Source organism: Delphinapterus leucas, chromosome X, assembly GCF_059928025.1.
Source record: "Delphinapterus leucas isolate spDelLeu-1000000601 "Yukka" chromosome X, BTC_Dleu_Yukka2, whole genome shotgun sequence".
NCBI classification, from domain to species: domain Eukaryota; kingdom Metazoa; phylum Chordata; class Mammalia; order Artiodactyla; family Monodontidae; genus Delphinapterus; species Delphinapterus leucas.
In genome coordinates this window covers 4591702-4610613 of record NC_143150.1, presented here as the reverse complement: position 1 = coordinate 4610613, position 18912 = coordinate 4591702, and the positions used below count along the sequence as shown (strand labels likewise).

Here is an 18912-nt window from a genome sequence, read left to right as displayed (position 1 = left end):
ATTGAAGAGGCTGTCTTTTCTCCACTGTATATTCTTGCCTCCTTTATCAAAGATAAGGTGACCATACATGCATGGGTTTATCTCTGGGCTTTCTATCCTGTTCCATTGATCTATATTTCTCTTTTTGTGCCAGTACCATATTATCTTGATTACTGTAGCTTTGTAGTATAGTCTGAAGTCAGGGAGCCTGATTCCTCCAGCTCCATTTTTCTTTCTCAAGATTGCTTTGGCTCTTCGGGGTCTTTTGTGTTTCCATATAAATTGTGAAATTTTTTGTTCTAGTTCTGTGAAAAATGCCATTGGTAGGTTTTTTTTTTTTAAACAAATTTATTTATTTTACTTATTTATATTTGGCTGCACTGGGTCTTTGTTGCTGCTCACGGGCTTTCTCTAGTTGTGGTGAATGGGGGCTACTGTTGGTTGTGGTTCGCAGGCTTCTCATTGCGGTGGCTTCTCTTGTGGCAGAGCATGGGCTCTAGATGCATGGGCTTCAGTAGTTCTGGCTCACGGGCCCTAGAGTGCAGGCTCAGTAGTTGTGGCGTACAGGCTTAGTTGCTCCGCGGCATGTAGGATCTTCCCAGACCAGGGCTCAAACCCGTGTTCCCTGCATTGGCAGGCATATTCTTAACCGCTGTACCACCAGGGAAGCCCACATTGGTAATTTGATAGGGAGTGCATTGAACCTCAATCAGAGTAGATTGCTTTGGGGAGTATAATCAATTTCACAGTGTTGATTCTTCCAATCCAAGAACATGGAATATCTCTCCATCTGTTTGTATCATCTTTAATTTCTTTCATCAGTGTCGTATCGTTTTCTGCATACAGGTCTTTCGTCTCCTTAGGTAGGTTTATTCCTAGGTATTTTATTCTTTTTGTTGCAGTAGTAAATGGGAGTGTTTCCTTAATTTCTCTTTCAGATTTTTCATCATTAGTGTATAGGAATGCAAGAGCTTTCTGTGCATTAATTTTGTATCCTGCTACTTTATCAAATTCATTGATTAGCTCTAGTAGTTTTCTGGTAGCATCTTTAGGATTCTCTGTGTATAGTATCATGTCATCTGCAAACAGTGACAGCTTTACTTCTTCTTTTCTGATTTGGGTTCCATTTATTTCTTTTTCTTCTCTCATTGCTGTGGCTAAAACTTCCAAAAGTATGTTGAATAACAGTGGTGAGAGTGGGCAACCTTGTCTTGTTCCTGATCTTAGTGGAAATGCTTTCAGTTTTTCACCACTGAGGATGATGTTGGCTGTGGGCTTGTCATATATGGCCTTTAGTATGTTGAGGTGAGTTCCTTCTGTGTCTACTTTCTGGAGAGTTTTTATCATACATGGGTGTTGAATTTTGTCGAAAGCTTTTTCTGCATCTGTTGAGATGATCATATGGTTTTTCTCCTTCAGTTTGTTAATATGGTGTATCACATTGATTGATTTGCGTATATTGAAGAATCCTTGAATTCCTGGGATAAACCCCACTTGATCATGGTGTATGATCCTTTTAATGTGCTGTTGGATTCTGTTTGCTAGTATTTTGTTGAGGATTTTTGCATCTGTGTTCATCAGTGATATTGGCCTGTAGTCTTCGTTTTTGTGATATCTTTGTCTGATTTTGGTATCAGGGTGATGGTGGCCTTGTAGAATGAGTTTGGGAGTGTTCCTCCCTCTGCTGTATTTTGGAGGAGTTTGAGAAGGATAAGTATTAGCTCTTCTCTAAATGTTTCACAGTATTCACCTGTGAAGCCATCTGGTCCTGGGCTTTTGTTTGTTGGAAGATTTTTAATCACAGTTTCAATTTCAGTGCTTGTGATTGGTCTGTTTATATTTTCTGTTTCTTCCTGGTTCAGTCTGGAAAGGTTGTGCTTTTCTAAGAATTTTTCCATTTCTTCCAGGTTGTCCATTTTATTGGCATATAGTTGCTTGTAGTGATCTCTCATGATCCTTTCTGCAGTGTCAGTTGTTCCTTCTCCTTTTTCATTTCTAATTCTATTGATTTGAGTCTTCTCCCTTTTTTTCTTGATGAGTCTGGCTAATGGTTTATCAATTTTGTTTATCTTCTCAAAGAACCAGCTTTTAGTTTTATTGATCTTTGCTATTGTTTCCTTCATTTCTTTTTCATTTATTTCTGATCTGATCTTTATGATTTCTTTCCTTCTGCTAACTTTGGGGTTTTTTTGTTCTTCTTTCTCTAATTGCTTTAGGTGCAAGGTTAGGTTGTTTATTTGAGATGTTTCTTGTGTCTTGAGGTAGGATTGTATAGCTATAAACTTCCCTCTTAGAACTGCTTTTGCTGCATCCCATAGGTTTTCGGTCGTCTTGTTTTCTTTGTCATTTGTTTCTAGGTATTTTTTGATTTCCTCTTTGATTTCTTCAGCGATCTCTTGGTTATTTCGTAGCGTATTGTTTAGTCTCCATGTGTTTGTATTTTTTACAGTTTTTTCCTGTAATTGTTATCTAGCCTTATAGCGTTGTGGTTGGAAAAGATACTTGATACGATTTCAGTTTTCTTAAATTTACCAAGGCTTGATTTGTGTCCCAAGGTATGATCTATCCTGGAGAATGTTCTATGAGCACTTGAGAAGAAAGTGTATTCTGTTGTTTTTGGATAGAATGTGCTATAAATATCAATTAAGTCCATTTTGTTTAATGTGTCATTTAAAGCTTGTGTTTCCTTATTTGTTTTCATTTTGGATGATCTGTCCATTGGTGAAAGTGGGGTGTTAAAGCCCTCTACTATTATTGTGTTATTGTCGATTTCCCCTTTTGTGGCTGTTAGCATTTGCCTTATGTATTGAGGTGCCCCTATGTTGGCTGCGTAAATATTTACAATTGTAATATCTTCTTCTTGGATTGATCCCTTGATCATTATGTAGTGTCCTTCTTTGTCTCTTGTAATAGTCTTTATTTTAAAGTCTGTTTTGTCTGATATGAGAATTGCTACTCCAACTTTCTTTTGATTTCCATTGGCATGGAATATCTTTTTCCATTCCCTCACTTTCGGTGTGTATGTGTCCCTAGGTCTGAAGTGGGTCTTTTGTAGACAGCATATATATGGGTCTTGTTTTTGTATCCATTCAGCCAGTCTATGTCTTTTGGTGGGAACATTTAATCCATTTACATTTAAGGTAATTATCGATATGTATGTTCATGTTACCATTTCCTTAATTGTTTTGGGTTTGTTATTGTAGGCCCTTTCCTTCTCTTGTGTTTCCTGCCTAGAGAAATTCCTTTGGCATTCATTGTAAAGCTGGTTTGGTGGTGCTGAGTTCTCTTAGCTTTTGCTTGTCTGTAAAGGTTTTAATTTCTCCATCGAATCTGAATGAGATCCTTGCTGGGTAGAGTAATCTTGGTTGTAGGTTTTTCCCTTTCATCACTTTAAATATGTCCTGCCACTCCCTTCTGGTTTGTAGCGTTTCTGCTGAAAGATCAGCTGTTAACCTTATGGGGATTCCCTTGAATGTTATTTGTTGCTTTTCCCTTGCTGCTTTTAATATTTTTTCTTTGTATTTAAGTTTTGATAGTTTGATTAATATGTTTCTTGGAGTGTTTCTCCTTGGATTTTTCCTGTTTGGGACCCTCTGCACTTCCTGTACTTGACTGACTATTTCCTTTCCCACGTTAGGGAAGTTTTCAGCTATAATCTCCTCAAATATTTTCTCAGACCCTTTCTTTTTCTCTTCTTCTTCTGGGACCCCTATATTTCGAATGTTGGTACATTTAATATTGTCCTAGAGGTGTCTGAGACTGTCCTCAATTCTTTTCATTCTTTTTTCTTTATTCTGCTCTGCAGTAGTGATTTCCGCTATTTTATCTTCCAGGTCTCTTGTCTGTTCTTCTGCCTCATTAATTCTGCTATTGATTCCTTCTAGAGAATTTTTAATTTCATTTATTATGTTTTCATCATTGTTTGTTTGCTCTTTAGTTCTTCTAGGTCCTTGTTAAACGTTTCTTATATTTTCTCCATTCTATTTTCAAGATTTGGGATCATCTTTACTATCATTATTCTGAATTCTTTTTCAGGTAGGGTGCCTATTTCCTCTTCATTTGTTTGGTCTGGTGGGTTTCTACCTTGCTCCTTCATCTGCTGTGTATTTCTCTGTCTTCTCATTTTGTTTAACTTACTGTGTTTGGGGTCTCCTTTTGCAGGCTACAGGTTTGTAGTTCCCGTTGTTTCTGCTGTCTGCCCCCTGTGGCTAAGGTTGCTTCAGGGGCTTGTGTAGGCTTCCTGGTGGAGGGGACTGTGCCTGTGTTCTGGTGACTGGGGCTGGATCTTGTCTTCCTGGTGGGCAGGGCCATGTCCAGTAGTGTGTTTCGGGGTGTCTGTGAAGTTAGTATGATTTTAGGCCGCCTCTCTGCTAATGGGTGGGGTTGTGTTCCTGTCTTGCTAGTTGTTTGACATATGGTGTCCAGCACTGGAGCTTGCTGGCCGTTGAGTGGAGCTGGGTCTTAGCGTTGAGGCGGAGATCTCTGGGAGACCTCTCGCCGATTGATATTACGTGGGTCCAGGAGGTCTCTGGTGGTCCAGTGTCCTGAACTCGGCTCTCCCACCTCAGAGGCCCAGTCCTGACAGCCGGCCAGAACACCAAGACCCTGTCAGCCACACGGCTCAGAAGAAAAGGGAGAAAAGAAAGAAAGAAAGAAATTTAAAAATTAAAAGAAACAAAATAAAATAATTATGAAAATAAAATAAACTTTAAGTAATAAAAAAAGAAGAGAGCAGCCAAACCAATAAACAAATCCACCAATGATATCAAGTGCTAAAAACTATACTAAGATAAACATAAAAATCAGGAACCAGTCAGTTGCATACAGTAAACCCCAAGTCTACAGTTGCTCCCAAAGTCCACTGCCTCACTTTTGCGATGATTTGTCGTCTATTCATGTATTCCACAGATGCAGGGTACATCAAGTTGACTGTGGGGATTTAGTCCACTGCTCATGAGGCTTCACTCTCCCCAACTTCTTAATGTTGGGGTGCCCTAGGGCTCAGTCCTCACATCGCTTCTTTTCTTTCTGTATGCTTCATCCCTTACTGATCTCAGCCAGTCCCATGATTTTAAATGCATGTATTTCAAATCTGTCATCTCCTCCCCATTGCCACTCCATCCCCCTTAGTTCAGGCCTGGCCAGCTCCCTCGGGACTATTATGGCAGTCTCCCTGTCTCCTTCCAACCCACTGTCCCCGCTGTAGCAGATGGGGCATTACATAAAGCAGATCTAGTGCCGACTCTCCCCAGCACAAACCCCTCTGAGTCTGCCCACGGCCTACTGGGTTGTGGGCAAACTCCTCAGCGCCACGTTTGGGGCCCTTGGTGATCTGGCCCTGGCCCACCTTTCCAACCTCGTCTCACCTCTCTCGCCTTGCCTCAACTGTGCCCTGCTACTTATGGCACCCCTGGTGGCCGCCACCAACCCCCCACCCCCTGAGCCTCCCCACTGCTTCTCATAGAATCTGTCCCTGGCCAGCCAGAAGCAAGTTCCTCCTGGTCCTTCAAGTTCTATCTCAAGTAAGACCTCCTCCATGACTGTGACTCATGACTTTCCCGCCTAGCTTCCTCCTCTAGACCATCCTGGGATGGCTGCTTGTTCCTTTGCAACCCCACCATATGCGTCTCAGACTAGGAAGCCCCAGCGCACTTTATCGCCTCTGTTGTTTACAGGTCTTCTCCTGCGACTAAACCACAAGTGAATTATTCATTGAGCACAGATGCTGGGTCTCATGTATAGTGTACCCCAGGTTCCTAGCCAGGGGCCTGGCCTCCACTGGACCCCATGAAACCACCAGAAATCCTGAGGGCTGGGTGGGGGACGCCTTGCACGCACTGTAAGAGTTCAGTGCGTCTCTATTAAAAGAAAGAATGAATCTTAAGTTGTAAACTGTCAGTGCAAAACTTCCCCTGGTGCCTTAAATACTGAGGAGTAGGTTCCACAAATTATTTTATATAGAAGTACAGAAGTAATGCAATGCATGCAGCCACTCTGGAAAACAGTATGGCAGTGCCTCAGAAACTTAAAAATAGAACTACCATACGATCCAGCAATTCTGCTTCTGAGTATATACCCCCAAAACAGGGACTCAGACGCTTACTTGCACACCCATGTTCATAGCAGCATGACTCACAGTAGCCCACAGGTGGAAGTAACCCAGTGTCCATCAACAGGTGAATGGGTAAATAGACTGTGGTCTACCCATACAGTGGGATGTCATTCAGCTTTCAAAGGGAAGAGAGTTCTGACACCTGCTACAACACGGATGAATTAAGAGGACGTTATGCTAAATGAAAGAAGCCAGTTGCAAAAGGACAAATAAACTGCATGATTCCACGTGTATGAAGTATCTAGAGCAGTCGAATCTGTAGAGACAGAGGAGGATGAGGGGGTCCAGGGGCTGGCGGAGGGGAATAGGGAGTTACTCTTTCAGTTTGGGAAGTTCTAGAGACGGATGCTGGTGATGCTTGTACAACAGTGTGAATGTACTTAATGCCACTGAACTATACACTTAAAATGGTTATGCTGGTAAATTTGATATGTATATTTCACTACAATTAAATTTTTTTTAAAAAAAGAAGGCAGTATACTGTTCCTTTGAGGGGTTCATGTTGACTTGATCATTTATTTCTTTTTCTGTCTTTCTTGGTGGCGATTTCATAGGCCCAGTATTTCTTGATCTTCCTGTGTGGTGATCGCCTTGTATCTTCATAACTTTCCTTTTCATCCTTTTGCTTAGGCATCAGATTACTCGAAGTTTTTGTTAGAATGCTCACTCGTGAGCTGCTTTTAACTTGACATTTTCAGTGTTTTTGTCAGTCCTGTTTATGTGTTTGAAATTATCTTTTACCTTTTAATGTGAATCTATTAACATCTTGTAAAATATCAAAAGGTATGATATACAATACTGGATATCAGTTATGTCTTAAAACCGGAAGAAAACCTGGAGATACAATCCCAAACTGCCTTGAAGACTCCCCATTACCATTTCAGCAGTGAGGCTTTGAGGTTCTCTGAGTCATGCAGAATTGGCTAAAACTTGTGGACTGTTAATTGTCGTTTTGATTCTCAGACTTCCTGACATTTCTGAAAAATGGGGGAAAAAAACTACCCTTGTGGAGAAAACGGCAGTCGTCATGTGCTTTGTGAGCTGCTAATTGCTGGTCCCACATTGACACCAAGCACTTGGCGTGGTGGCTGGGGTGGACTGAAAGGTCGGCTGGCCTTTTGCTTATGACTTCTCCATCTCCACTACACTAAAGGGCACTTATAAAGCAATCAACGTGTAAAAACGACGCTGAAATTTTGTTTCCTAAGAGTAATGGCAGTCGGTTCAATGCAGTGAACGTTTTTGAGTGCCTTTTATGTGCCTGGAATTCTGTTAGGCCTTGGGACATATAAATGGGACATGCTTCTTGCCACCAGGCAATTTAAAGTGACTTTTGAGAGGACCATGGCATACATGAAAATGTTTAACCTCTTGACTGTTTTCAGCGAGTGGGCCATGGCAGTGACCACCATGCAGATGCTGACCGATCCCCTATATTTCTTCAGTTTATTGACTGTGTTTGGCAAATGACAAGACAGGTGAGAGATTTCAAGTCTATTCCTGACCTTTATAGTCTGATCTAAGCATATCTTAAAGTTGAAGACAAACTTTAATTTCAGGTTCGTTCAAAGTGAAGATGTGTGTGTGTTAAATATGACCCCTTCTGTTATTTAACTCAGTTTGATTCTAATTACTTAGAAATATAAGCAGAAAATTGGAAACAACCAACTTCACACCTAAAGGTGCTTTTCTCCTGCAAGCGATTTTTGTCCGTCATGCTGTCCGGCAGCTGTGCAAACCCTGCCCCTCAGTCCTTCTCTTTCTTTCACTTGCCCTCTCTCTGTCAGGGTAAGCAAGCACGGCCCGCTGCTGGGCAGGTACTGGAAGATTCCCAGGAGTTAGAAATGGGGATGTGACTGAACAAAGGGGGTGGAGACCAGGGAATCCAGGACCCTCTACGCCCCACCCCAGGCCACAGCCCCTCCCACCCCAAGGTGAGGAGGAAAAGGACTGTCCCAGGACCGGTGGCAGATATGAAGCTGCTGAGCGTCTTGTCATTTCTTACCCGGCAGTGCGTGGGGCCCTGGTAAGCCAGGTGGCCACGCAGGGGTCTCCCTTCCCTAAGCCAGTCGGCCCGATGGTCAGCAGGCCAGAAGGCATGTGCTGTTTCTTCCCTCATCTCCAGCGTCGAAACCCAAGTTTGGGGTCTTACCCTTATGATAGGACATTGTGCCATGCAAATGGACCTGGAATCAGAGCCAGAGAACAAGCCAGAGTGCCGGAGACAGCCAGAGGGACCAGAGACAGGAGGGAAACCAAACTAGAGGCAGAGATACAGTGAGAGGGACAGAGGCGAGGGAGAGGCAGAAAGAGCAAGCAAAATGCAGAGCCCTTTCCAAAGTGCCTGCTTGGGTGGGACTATGGGGAAGAGAGGATAGAAAAGCATGGCGTGGGCCCTCTCCTTCCTGTTGACCTGGAGGTCTGGCCTTGACTGCCTCGGGCACACGAAGGGGACCATATCATGTTAAAGATGCGCCTGCTTGGGCCCTGCCCCTGGACACCCTTCTTCCTGTGGGCCTGGGGAGAGGCCCAGGTGTGTGTAGTTCTTAAAAGCTCCCCAGGTGGTTCTGATACGAAAATGAGTTACAGGACAAGTGATCCAGACAAGTGGTTCCCAGTGCAGTCCTGGGGCCAGTAGCCTCAGCCTCCCTGGAACTGAGAGATGCAGGTTCTCAGGCCCCGCCCCAGACCTGCTGACCCTGGATGGGGGGCAGCACTCTGTTTCACAAGCCCTCCAGGGATTCTGCTCTACTGGGGTGCTGCTTAAACTTGACTGTGCACACAGATACCCTGGGGATCTTGTCAAAATGCAGTTCTGATTCACGGGTCTGGGGCAGAGCCTGAGAGTCTGCATCTCTAACAAGCTCCCAGGCTGTGCTACTGGTCCACAGATCACACTGGAGTAGGAAGGATCATGAGAGAATAGATAGATATGCCTTCAGAAATTAGAAAATAATTGGGCTGGCGTGGGGTTCTAAGCAGCCAAAGTACATTTCACAGAGTCCTCAGGCCCTCCCTTAGAACTTCCTCGCACTTTTAGACCCAGCTTCCCCAAGCTGATTGGGCTCTTGCATCATCTGAGTGCGTAGTTCACGGCTGATTCAAAGCAGCCAGTTAGGTAGAGGGGTGGGGGTAGAGGAGGGGTGGTCTCAGCGTCGGGCACCCGATGGTATGAGTAACAGGGAACAGCAAACACATTCTCAAAAGGCACGGACACTGGCCTCAAGTCTTACTGTTTTGTCGTGCCATGTACTCGCAGTCTGTATGGATTCCAAGCCAGTGACAAGATTAGATGATGATTACGTTCAGGTTAAGACATTTCAGAAAGATTACATGGAAAGGCTGAGCACAGAGAGTAATTCTGATGCTTCTGAAGGGGTAAGCACCATTTTTGTGGATGTGAAGTAGCTTATTCCTCCCAACTGCCTAAAGTGCGCGTGTGTGTGCGTGTGTGCGTGCGTGTGTGTAACATCTTCAAACTGACTTCCATTCTTCATATTGCTTAGTGTCTATTTTCATGTCTAATTTATATAATTTTTGTAATGTTTGATTTTTAAGAAAGAAAATGAGGGGTTTGGGTTAGGTTTCAGATGCCTCTTACAAGCTTTAAGATTCTGTCCATGAAATGTGTATAATTAATTTCTTTTAAAATACCATGGTTAATGCATTAGGAGACACACCGGTAATCAGTCTAACTATGAATTAAGTTACAAGTGAATGAGATATGTAGCTTGTCAGAAAAGATGCAGTAATGTGACAAGATTAACTTATTTTTAGGTCTCCTACTGCTAAATCAAATAAGCTAAGTCAGTGTAACGTTGTTAGACATCTCAATGAAATGAACTAGTCTGTGTGCACAAATTGATATCAAAGGAACTGAGGGAAAAAGTCATTGAAGGACTCCAGAGAAGAGTCTCAAAGACATTCTGCAATAACCCCAGTTTAAACAGACTTTTTACCCTTTTGGATCGGTTTAATAGTTGATGTTTCTGTCCATCAGGAGGTGCAGAATTTCATTATGGATTTCTATGGGGTTTTTGAGACCACACTTTTTAAAGTATATGGTATAGTTTCCAGGAGAAAAGGCTAAAAGAAACTGTGAATCACAGAGGCTTAATCTTGTATTTGTATCTAGCGGTTGCTACTTCCTCTGATGAAATGTTTCCTGAACTGAGTTTAACACCACACTGCCCTTCGGATGCGAATAGCAGTCCTGACCTAACATGAATAGATGGAGCCTTTGTGTCCCCGTGTTTCGGGTGCCAACCGGCTTGGGCTGAGCCCCGCCCACCCTGACCTCCCATACCTGCTACCCACTTGGCCGGAGTAAGGCTTGTAGTCAGTGGCGATGCCCCCCTCCACGGCCCGCCCAACCAAGCTCGCAGATCCAGAATGCGGGCTCAGGGTTAGGACTAAAGACTCATGACTTCAAAAATATGTCAATAGAAGCTTTGCTGTCCTGTTGATAAATGTATATTTTTAAACGTTTGAAAATGAAATACAGACCTTCCATTTCTATCCTTGATTTAATTGCTTCAGTATATATGTAACTGTTATATTTTTGCTTAAAATTCATAAATTTCTTGGTGCCAATAACTTATAAATAGAGCATGACTAAGCTGCATAGAAAAATACTAGAAAAAATTGACATAATGTACTTGGCCAGATTTAGTTGATTTCGTTCATCATTGATTGGGTTCATCATTGATTTAGTTCATCTAAGAACAAGATTTAAAAAAAAGTTATGTGTTTCTCTGAGAGCAGTCCTTAAGGTAGACAGAGGCAAATCTCAATCTAGGGCAGCTGAGCAGAATTCCTTAGGTTGGCTAATGTCATAGCCTGGTGAGGAAAATAACAATTTCAGGTGGAGTTTGGACAGTCCTGCATTGACCATTGTTTCGAATTGAGAAGCTTGTCTCTGGTCTAGTAAAGTAATAAAGATAAGCTTAAAAAATAAACTTTCCATCAGTGACTCTGGTTGTCACTCTAGAGATGACAGAATTAGTTGTGACAGTCTGCAAACATCTCTGATTAGGGAATAGATCTTTAAAGTACACTGGTGCACAAAAATATGATGGGTAATTCTATTTGGTCTCGTTCTAATTGCCTTTGCTTCATTGAATAGGTGATGAATATTTCACTATGTTTTTACATTAGAATTCTGGTACGTGGTAGGCTCCCAGTACATGCCTGCTGCTAGGATCATTATCATCATTTCCAGATCGTCTCTATCATGGCTACTAAATGTCAGCTACTGGCTAGAAACTCACGGCAATGGTAATTCTTTGCTGGAATTCTGCTGGCCCCATTAAGAATTACCTGAAACAGCAATTGAGAGGATCATGTGGTTTTCCTCCTTATTCTGTTAATATAGCGGATTACCATAATAGTTTTTTTTGTTTTTTTGTTTTTGGTAACCTTGATCTTCAAATCTTAAAGCAGCCTTGCATTCCCGAGACAAACCCCACTTGGCCATGTGGTGTTACCCCTTTTACATTGTATATTGCCAGGTTCAGTGTGCTTACATATTGGTAAGAATCTGGGGATGTATGTCCATGGAGTTGTCTCTGTGGGAAGGCTTTTAATTTCGAGTTGTTTGTTTAATAGAAAAGGACTTTCTATTTCTTCTTCAGTCACTTACCTGGGAATCCCCCTCCCTTCTCTGTGACTCAGAATGTGCTTCCACAAGGGAAGCTGGGACAATAGTAGGACTTGTCTCATTGGCTTCCATTCTGAGCTGGGGCGGGGTGTGGTTATCACAGTCCTGGGCTCCTGGCTGTTGCCAGTGTCTACAAACAGCTGGGTCATATATTTTGTCCAGCTCTCTAGTTGTTTCTGGCACAAGGATGAATGCAGGCTGTTCTGTCATCGTGGCGAGAAGTGGAAGCTCCATAAGCTTTCTTAGGCACCGAAAAGTACAACAGTTTTTGTTGCTTCAGGTTGTTTCTCAGCCAGATCTATAAGCTTGGCCCGGAACCTAGAGACAATTAAGTTCTACATGGCCTCAGTTTTCCTTTTAATCTTTGACTGTATTCCAAGTTGTAGCTTAGCTGTCTTTCACAAAAAACTTAGTACCAATTTGTTTTAGAAATTGAACTTTAAAACTAAACCTTATTTCTCTCTCCATTTAAGTTTCCTTCAGCATTCGAGTTTAATGAACTATTCTTGATTACAATTTTGGATCACCTTTATAGCTGTCTCTTTGGGACTTTCTTGTGCAACTGTGAACAGCAGCGACTGAAAGAGGTAAGTGTATTATATCCTCTGGCTTTCCTGATTGCTCGAGTGCCTTTCCCATTAAGTGCCACTGCAGAAGGGGGACTGAAATGGAGAGGGGACTTGGGTCTCACCCTGCTGCTGTCTGTAAATGGAGGGGTTGCACGAAATGCCCTCCCAGGGTTCACCAGCCCCAGCGCATGTGTCTAATCTTCCAGCTGAGTTGACGAAAGCCCCTTCCTTTACGGGTGCGGGGGCCCAGGGAGCCCACAGCTCCCTGAGGTCTCTAGTGTGAGGACTAGACTCTGGACCCCCTAATCTCCAAATGCTGTGATGCTGCTCGTCGTTCTCTGTGCTCTTGGGCAGAAGGGTACTGGGAGACCGTGGACAAGGAAGTCTGTAGATGAGCCCAAACCTCTCCCGAGGTAGCAAGCTCAACTTTGTTTCCATCAAGCTGATAAAGGAGCAGTTACCAAGCTTCTCTGTTAGATTTACCTCTTCCTTTTCTCCTCACTTTGGGATAAAAGACAGAAATGATCAAAAGTGAGGAAGCATTGGGAGAAGGCAGCTTAAAGAGTGTCCTCTGGTTCACAGAAAAGGGCTTCTGCCAGCGGGTTTAGTGTGCTAGAACATTCGAGAACTTAGGAGAAAACGGCAGGCCCCCAGAGCCCGCCTCCCTCTCTCTCAGCGCACAGCTGACCACTCCCTCACCCTATGCCCTCTCTGGTTCTCCCCCACCTCGCTGGCCTTCCCTGCTCAGTCTGTTTCCTTTTAACCCATCTCTAAACTTGGAGTCGCCCGGGCCCAGGTCCTCTTCTTGTTCTCTCTCCAGGTAGCTTCATCTGTCTTGGGGATCCAAATGCTGTTTTCCTCTTCCTCCCTCACCCTTTTGCATCCCACTCAGTGGCACCTCTGCCCATCTAGATGCTAAGGCCACATACATAGGGGCCATCTTCAATCCCTCCCTCGCCCTCACCTCAGCTGCCACGTTCAGTCCCTCAGTGAGTACTGCCAGCCCTGTCCCAGGATGGATTTGCAATCTGGCCACCCCTCACTACTCCACCACGACAAGCCTAGTTGAAGCCTACCCAGCCCGCAGTCTTGCATCTGGAACTAAGGCAGCTGCCCAGAAACGAGCATTTCTGACCTCCAGTGAATCCAAGCATAGCGACCAGGGCAGCGCTCCCAAACTTCAGACTGGTCACGTGCCTCTCCTCTGCTTGAAACCTCCCTGTGGCTTCCCACTGTGATCAGGGTGAAGTCCACATTCCTGAGGGCCCAGTGTGATGGGGCCCTGTTAACCTCCTAATGAAGAAAAAGAATTTAAATGAGTGAATTTTATGGTATGTGACTTATCTCAATAAAGCTGTTTTTAAAGAAAATGTCAACAGAACAATATGGTTCATATGTAGAATTTAAATCCTTATGGTCTTATCTTTTTTTTTTTAAATCAAAATGTACTCTAAAAAATCAGCTCTCTTGAGATATAATTTACATACCATACAATTAACCCTTTTAAAGTGGACTGTTCAGTGGTTTTTAGTATATTCAGGGTGCAACCATCCCCACCATCTAATTTCATAAAGTTCTCATCACCCCAAAAAGAAACCCCATACCCGTTAGCAGTCACTCCCGATTCCTCCCTCCGCCCAGCCCCCGGCAGCCATTAATCTACTTTCCGTCTCTATGAACTCACCTCTTCTGGACATTTTGTATAAATAGAATCATACAGTATTTGTCCTCTTGTGTCTGGCTGATTTCACTAAGCATACTGTTTTCAAGGCTCATCCATGTTTGGCATATACCAGTGTGTCATTCCTTTTTCACGACTGAGTAATATTCCATTGTATGGACAGACCATAATTTGTTTATCCAGTCATCAGCAGATGGACATTTGGGTTGTTTCTACTTTGGGCTCTTATGAATACTGCTGCTATGAACCTTCATGTTCAAGGTTTTGTGAGGACATATGCTTTCACTTCTCTTGGAGACACCTAGGAGTCGAACTGCTGGGTTCATATGGTAGCTCTATGTTTAACCCTTTGAGGAACCACCAGACTGTTTTCCAAAGCAGTTGCAACATTTAACATTTTTACCAGCAATGTCTTAGGGTCCCATTTTCTTCACATCTTTGTAGACACTTGTTATTGTTTATCTTTTTGATTCTAGCCATCCCAGTTGGGTGTGAAGTGGTATTTCATTGTGATTTTTGTGTGCATTTCTCTGATGACTAATGATGCTGAGCATCTCTTCAGGTGCTTATTGGCCAACTGTATATGTCTGTGGACAAATGTTTATTCAGATCCTTTGCCCATTTTTATTTGGGTTATCTTGTTATTATTGAGTGAAAGAGTTCCTTATGTATTCTTTACATACATAAGTCCCTTATCAGATACGATTTGCAAATATTTTCTTCCATTCTGTGCACTGTATTTTCACTTCTTTGATGGTGTCATTTGAAACACACGTCTTTAATTTTGATGAAGTCCAAGTTATCTGGGTTTTTTTTGTTCTTATTGTTGCTTGTGCTTTTGTTGTCATATCTAAGAAACCATTGCCTAACTCAAGGTCATGAAAGTTTAAGCCTATGTTTTCTTCTAAGAGTTTAGCTCTTATGTTTAGGCCTGTTGTCCATTTTGAGTTACTTTTTGTATGTGGCGTGAGGTAACGGTTCAACTTCATTTTTTTGCACGTGGTTATCTAGTTGTCTCAGCACTGTTTGTTGAAAACATTGTCTTTCTCCCATTGAGTTTTCTTGGCATCCTTGTTGAAAATCAGTTGACCATAAATGTGAAGGTTCATTTCTGTACTCTATTCTATTTCATTGATGTGTATGTCTATGTCTGTCCATCCTATGCCAGTACCACCTGTATTGATTACTGCAACTTTGTAGTTAAGTCTTGAACTTGGGAAGTGTGAGACTCCCAAATTTGTTCTTTTTTCCCGAGATTGTTTTGGCTATTTGGGGTCCCTTGAATTATTGCTGGTGTTTCTCTTGTAAATATGAAATATAAAATATGAAGAGATCCTAATCTCTTGTGTCTAGATAACTTGGGGAGAAGTCAGCTGGCTTGGGAGCAGCAGAATGGTGGAAAACACTCCCGGCCTCACTGTTTTCTCACTTTGGCTTTGTACTTGAACCACGTTTAATGTCGATCTGCCCCATCATGCCTGTGGGTTTGGGTGCCTGCATTCCGATGAGCAATGCAAAGTTACAGTGTACTGTAAAATTGGGAGGTGGGGAATCTATAATTTAATGATATATTCTCTATATAAGGCTTCTTCAGCCTGCCACCCCACAGGTTTTCCCCCAGATAGCCATGATTTTCCAGTGAAAGGAATCTTATCTGTAAATTCTACCTATGGTCCTTAATATTAAGGGTCACACAAGCAAGGTGCAAAAAAGAATAAAAAATGTATTTGTTAAATACGGGCCCCATCGTCCTGGGATTGTTAGAAGGTTCTCATTCTGCCTTCAAACAGACACAGTCGCCAGATGTCATCTAACTCAGCAGTACGTTTTTCTAGGACAGTAACTAGTTTGTTTTTGGGTCATGTGTGCAGAGGGATGGGGTGGGACTTAGTAAATGTTCCTGGTTTTTATCAGTTGAACCCCCTTCATTATTCAAGTCCTTTTCTCCACGTGGTACAAATTCTTGAGGCTGTGAAGTTGAATTTATTTCAGTGTGTTCCTTTTTTGTTTTTCAGGATGTCTATACAAAGACTATATCTCTGTGGTCTTACGTCAATAGCCAGCTGGATGAGTTTTCTAATCCCTTCTTTGTGAATTATGAAAACCACGTCCTATATCCTGTTACTAGTCTGAGTCATTTGGAATTATGGGTAAACTATTACGTGCGATGGAATCCACGAATGAGGCCTCAGGTATCTTTTTGTTTTTCTTTTCAAAAAAAGCATATCTTTCTGCCCAAGGAAAGATGGTGGTGTAGAATTAAGTGAAGGTACACAGCTGATGAAGTGTTGTAAATTACTGCATTTGTCAGTCCTTCCGATGACTCGACTCGGTCACAGCTTATAGACTCTGGTAGCACAACAGAAAGAGGGCACGTGCCGAGTCACAGAGCACGCACCCCCTTGAGGAAGGGGTCGTTTCCCCCTCCCTTTTCACTGTAACATCTCCTGAGATTGAAAAAATATTACAGAACAGTGCACAGCAGGGCCAGGCAACCGAGCTGTGGTCGCCCTTGGTGTTCAGTGGCTGAGCTCTTCCAGCTGGGTGGCTGGGACATGGTGGGTGTGGTTGAGGAGAACAAGGCAGCCAGCCCTCACCTCCACGGGCACATGGCTTTTTACTGAGGGTTCTGGGCTTTTTTTTTTAAGTTGAATTTCATCTTCGGGTTTACTGGCCGTGCACCAGGAGCACGTCTCCAGGGCCCAGTTTGACCTCATCACTTCTCTTGGCCCCGGATGTGCAGATACGTCTTTCCTCTCTGCCCCCCTCCTGCCTGATCCCTCCCTCTTGCTCTGCACCTTCAGAGCCTCTCCAGGCATGTTTCATCTGTCTCCTCCTGCTTGGGCAGCCGTGACAAAGTCCCACAGACTGGGTGGGTCAAACAACAGAAATGTATTGTCCCCCAGTTCTGGAGCCCGGAAGTCCAAAATCAAGGTGTCTCAGGGTTGGTTCCTTCTGGGGGCCGTGAGGGCAGGATCCGTTCCAGGCCTCTTTCCTTGGCTTGTAGACGGCCATCTGCTCCCTGTGCCTTTTCACATCATCTTCCCTCTATGTGTATCTGTGTCCAGATTTCCCCTTTTCATAGGGACACCAGTCATACTGGATTAGGGCCACCCTACTGACCTCATTTTAACTTCATTACCTCTGTAAAGACTCTCTCTGCAAATAAGGTCACATTCTTTGGTACTGAGGGTTGGAATTTCAACTTACGAATTTAGGGGGGACACCTGTAATAGTCCCCAAGCCCCACTAACCACGGGGAGGACTGAACTGTTCATGTCCCTCTCAGTTGCGTGGCATGTGAACGTTGACAAGGCCGTCACTTCACTAACCTTCCCTCCATGCTAGAAATTCGCTTGCTGTAGCCTTGGCTTCGGGCTCCGTCCTGACAGTGCAGCCTGCCGCCTGGGGCACCACTTCCTGCTTGTGCGCGGCTCACCACTCCCCTCTCCTCGCCTCGCCACTCGCCTCCTCTTTCCCTTACTCTGCTTCCTTGCTCCATGCACCAGTTCCGCGAAGCTTCAGCTGTGGAAGCCCTTTTGTCCTCTAACCCTCTGAGTTGGCTGCGCTGCCCTGGAGACCTGAGGACTGTTCTCCAGGAAGGCCACTATCAGGGCCTGTTCAGCACAGTACTTGTCCTTCTCCCGGAGCAGCCCCTGAACCGGGCCTCCCGTCGCCCCCCACCTATGCCCGTCTCCTGGCCTGAGATGGATGCCGCATCCCGCCAGGGGCCCCTCAAACCCTCTGACCTCAGAATGCCTTCCCTGCCCTCGGCCTCACACCATGCCAACAGGGGAGGCTCAGAGAACCTTTTCTTAGGAAACCTTCCCTGACCTGACCCGCCCCTGCCCTTACTCTGAGGGCCCTTCTGTCACCGCATATGAGGCAAATGTCTAACGCGGGCATGGGCCACTAGCTGCTTCCCGTGTTGAAGTGGCCAGGGCAGCGGGCACGGCCTCACCGGCGCAGACATGCTGGGCGCCAGCAGGGCCAGAGCACGTTTCTACCTACCGAACACCAGGGTTCTGGATGGAATGTGTGTTTTGAGTCGCAAGAATGCCAACTTCTTTTAGGGGTTGTAAAATGTTCCCTTTATTGAACAACATCGGAAGTAGCTGAGGCACAGTCTCAGCTCTTTTCCCATGAAACCAAACAGTATACGGTTAGGCAACTTCTTTGGTCAGTGGTCAGTACTCAAAATACAGGTTTTCAGTTTCGTGGCCAGTGAGCCATCAGTCACCAACTTCAGGTGTCCTGTGCTCACGCCTGTGCCGACGAGCACCCCTCCTGTTAGTTCCGTGGCATCTGGACAGTTAAGAATCGGCCGTGGCCTTCAAAAGGCCACCTCACAAGCATGGTCCCCAAACCTGTCCCCTTCCCTCTTGTAGCCCACATGTCTTGCCTTGTGACTCTGGAGTCGTGCAGCCAGTCAGTCCTGCGACGGCCCCTTTGGTGCCTGGCGGCCTCCTGTCACCCGCCCCGCCCCCGCTCCAGGCCTCTGGGTCTGTCATCTCAGCTCCCGGATTCCCTTCTCCAGGCCACGGGGACAAGGTGGTGTTCGTCGCCTTTTCCCTCTCCTCTTAGATTTGGCATTCTGCAAGGCTGGCCCCTGACCCAAGCAAGCGCTGTGATGAGATTGAATCACCCCCAGGCGAGCTCCCGGAGCGGTGCTCGGCCCTGACCCGGTGCCCTGACCCGGCTCGTGGTCCTAGGCTGCCAAATCCAGGGCCCCTGGAGCGCTGCTTTCCAGTCTTGAGTCACTTGGGCACCCAAGCCTCTGGCAGCTTCTCCTACGTGTTGTGTTGTTAGAAATACACCAGGGCTGAGGTCTCCTGCCGCCCCGCCTCCCTCTGCTGGCGCTACCAGCGTGGCCCTGTGCTGGTCACGAACTTGGTGAGGACAGGGCCCAACT

At 44.6% G+C, this 18912-nt stretch overlaps 1 protein-coding gene across 7 annotated transcripts in view; it reads left to right on the top strand.

Annotated features, from left to right (window-relative positions):
- Positions 1-18912, top strand: part of MTMR1 (myotubularin related protein 1) — a 70285-nt gene that overhangs the window by 46952 nt on the left and 4421 nt on the right. For 6 of the 7 annotated variants that reach the window (XM_089904028.1, XM_022561132.3, XM_022561133.2 and 3 more), the window contains 3 exons: positions 7477-7569; positions 12224-12337; positions 16016-16192. In XM_089904028.1, the coding sequence (XP_089760154.1) occupies positions 7477-7569; positions 12224-12337; positions 16016-16192 (384 nt within the window). The remainder of the gene's footprint in view (positions 1-7476; positions 7570-12223; positions 12338-16015; positions 16193-18912) is intronic. The other variant, XM_089904027.1, reaches the window with a different exon arrangement.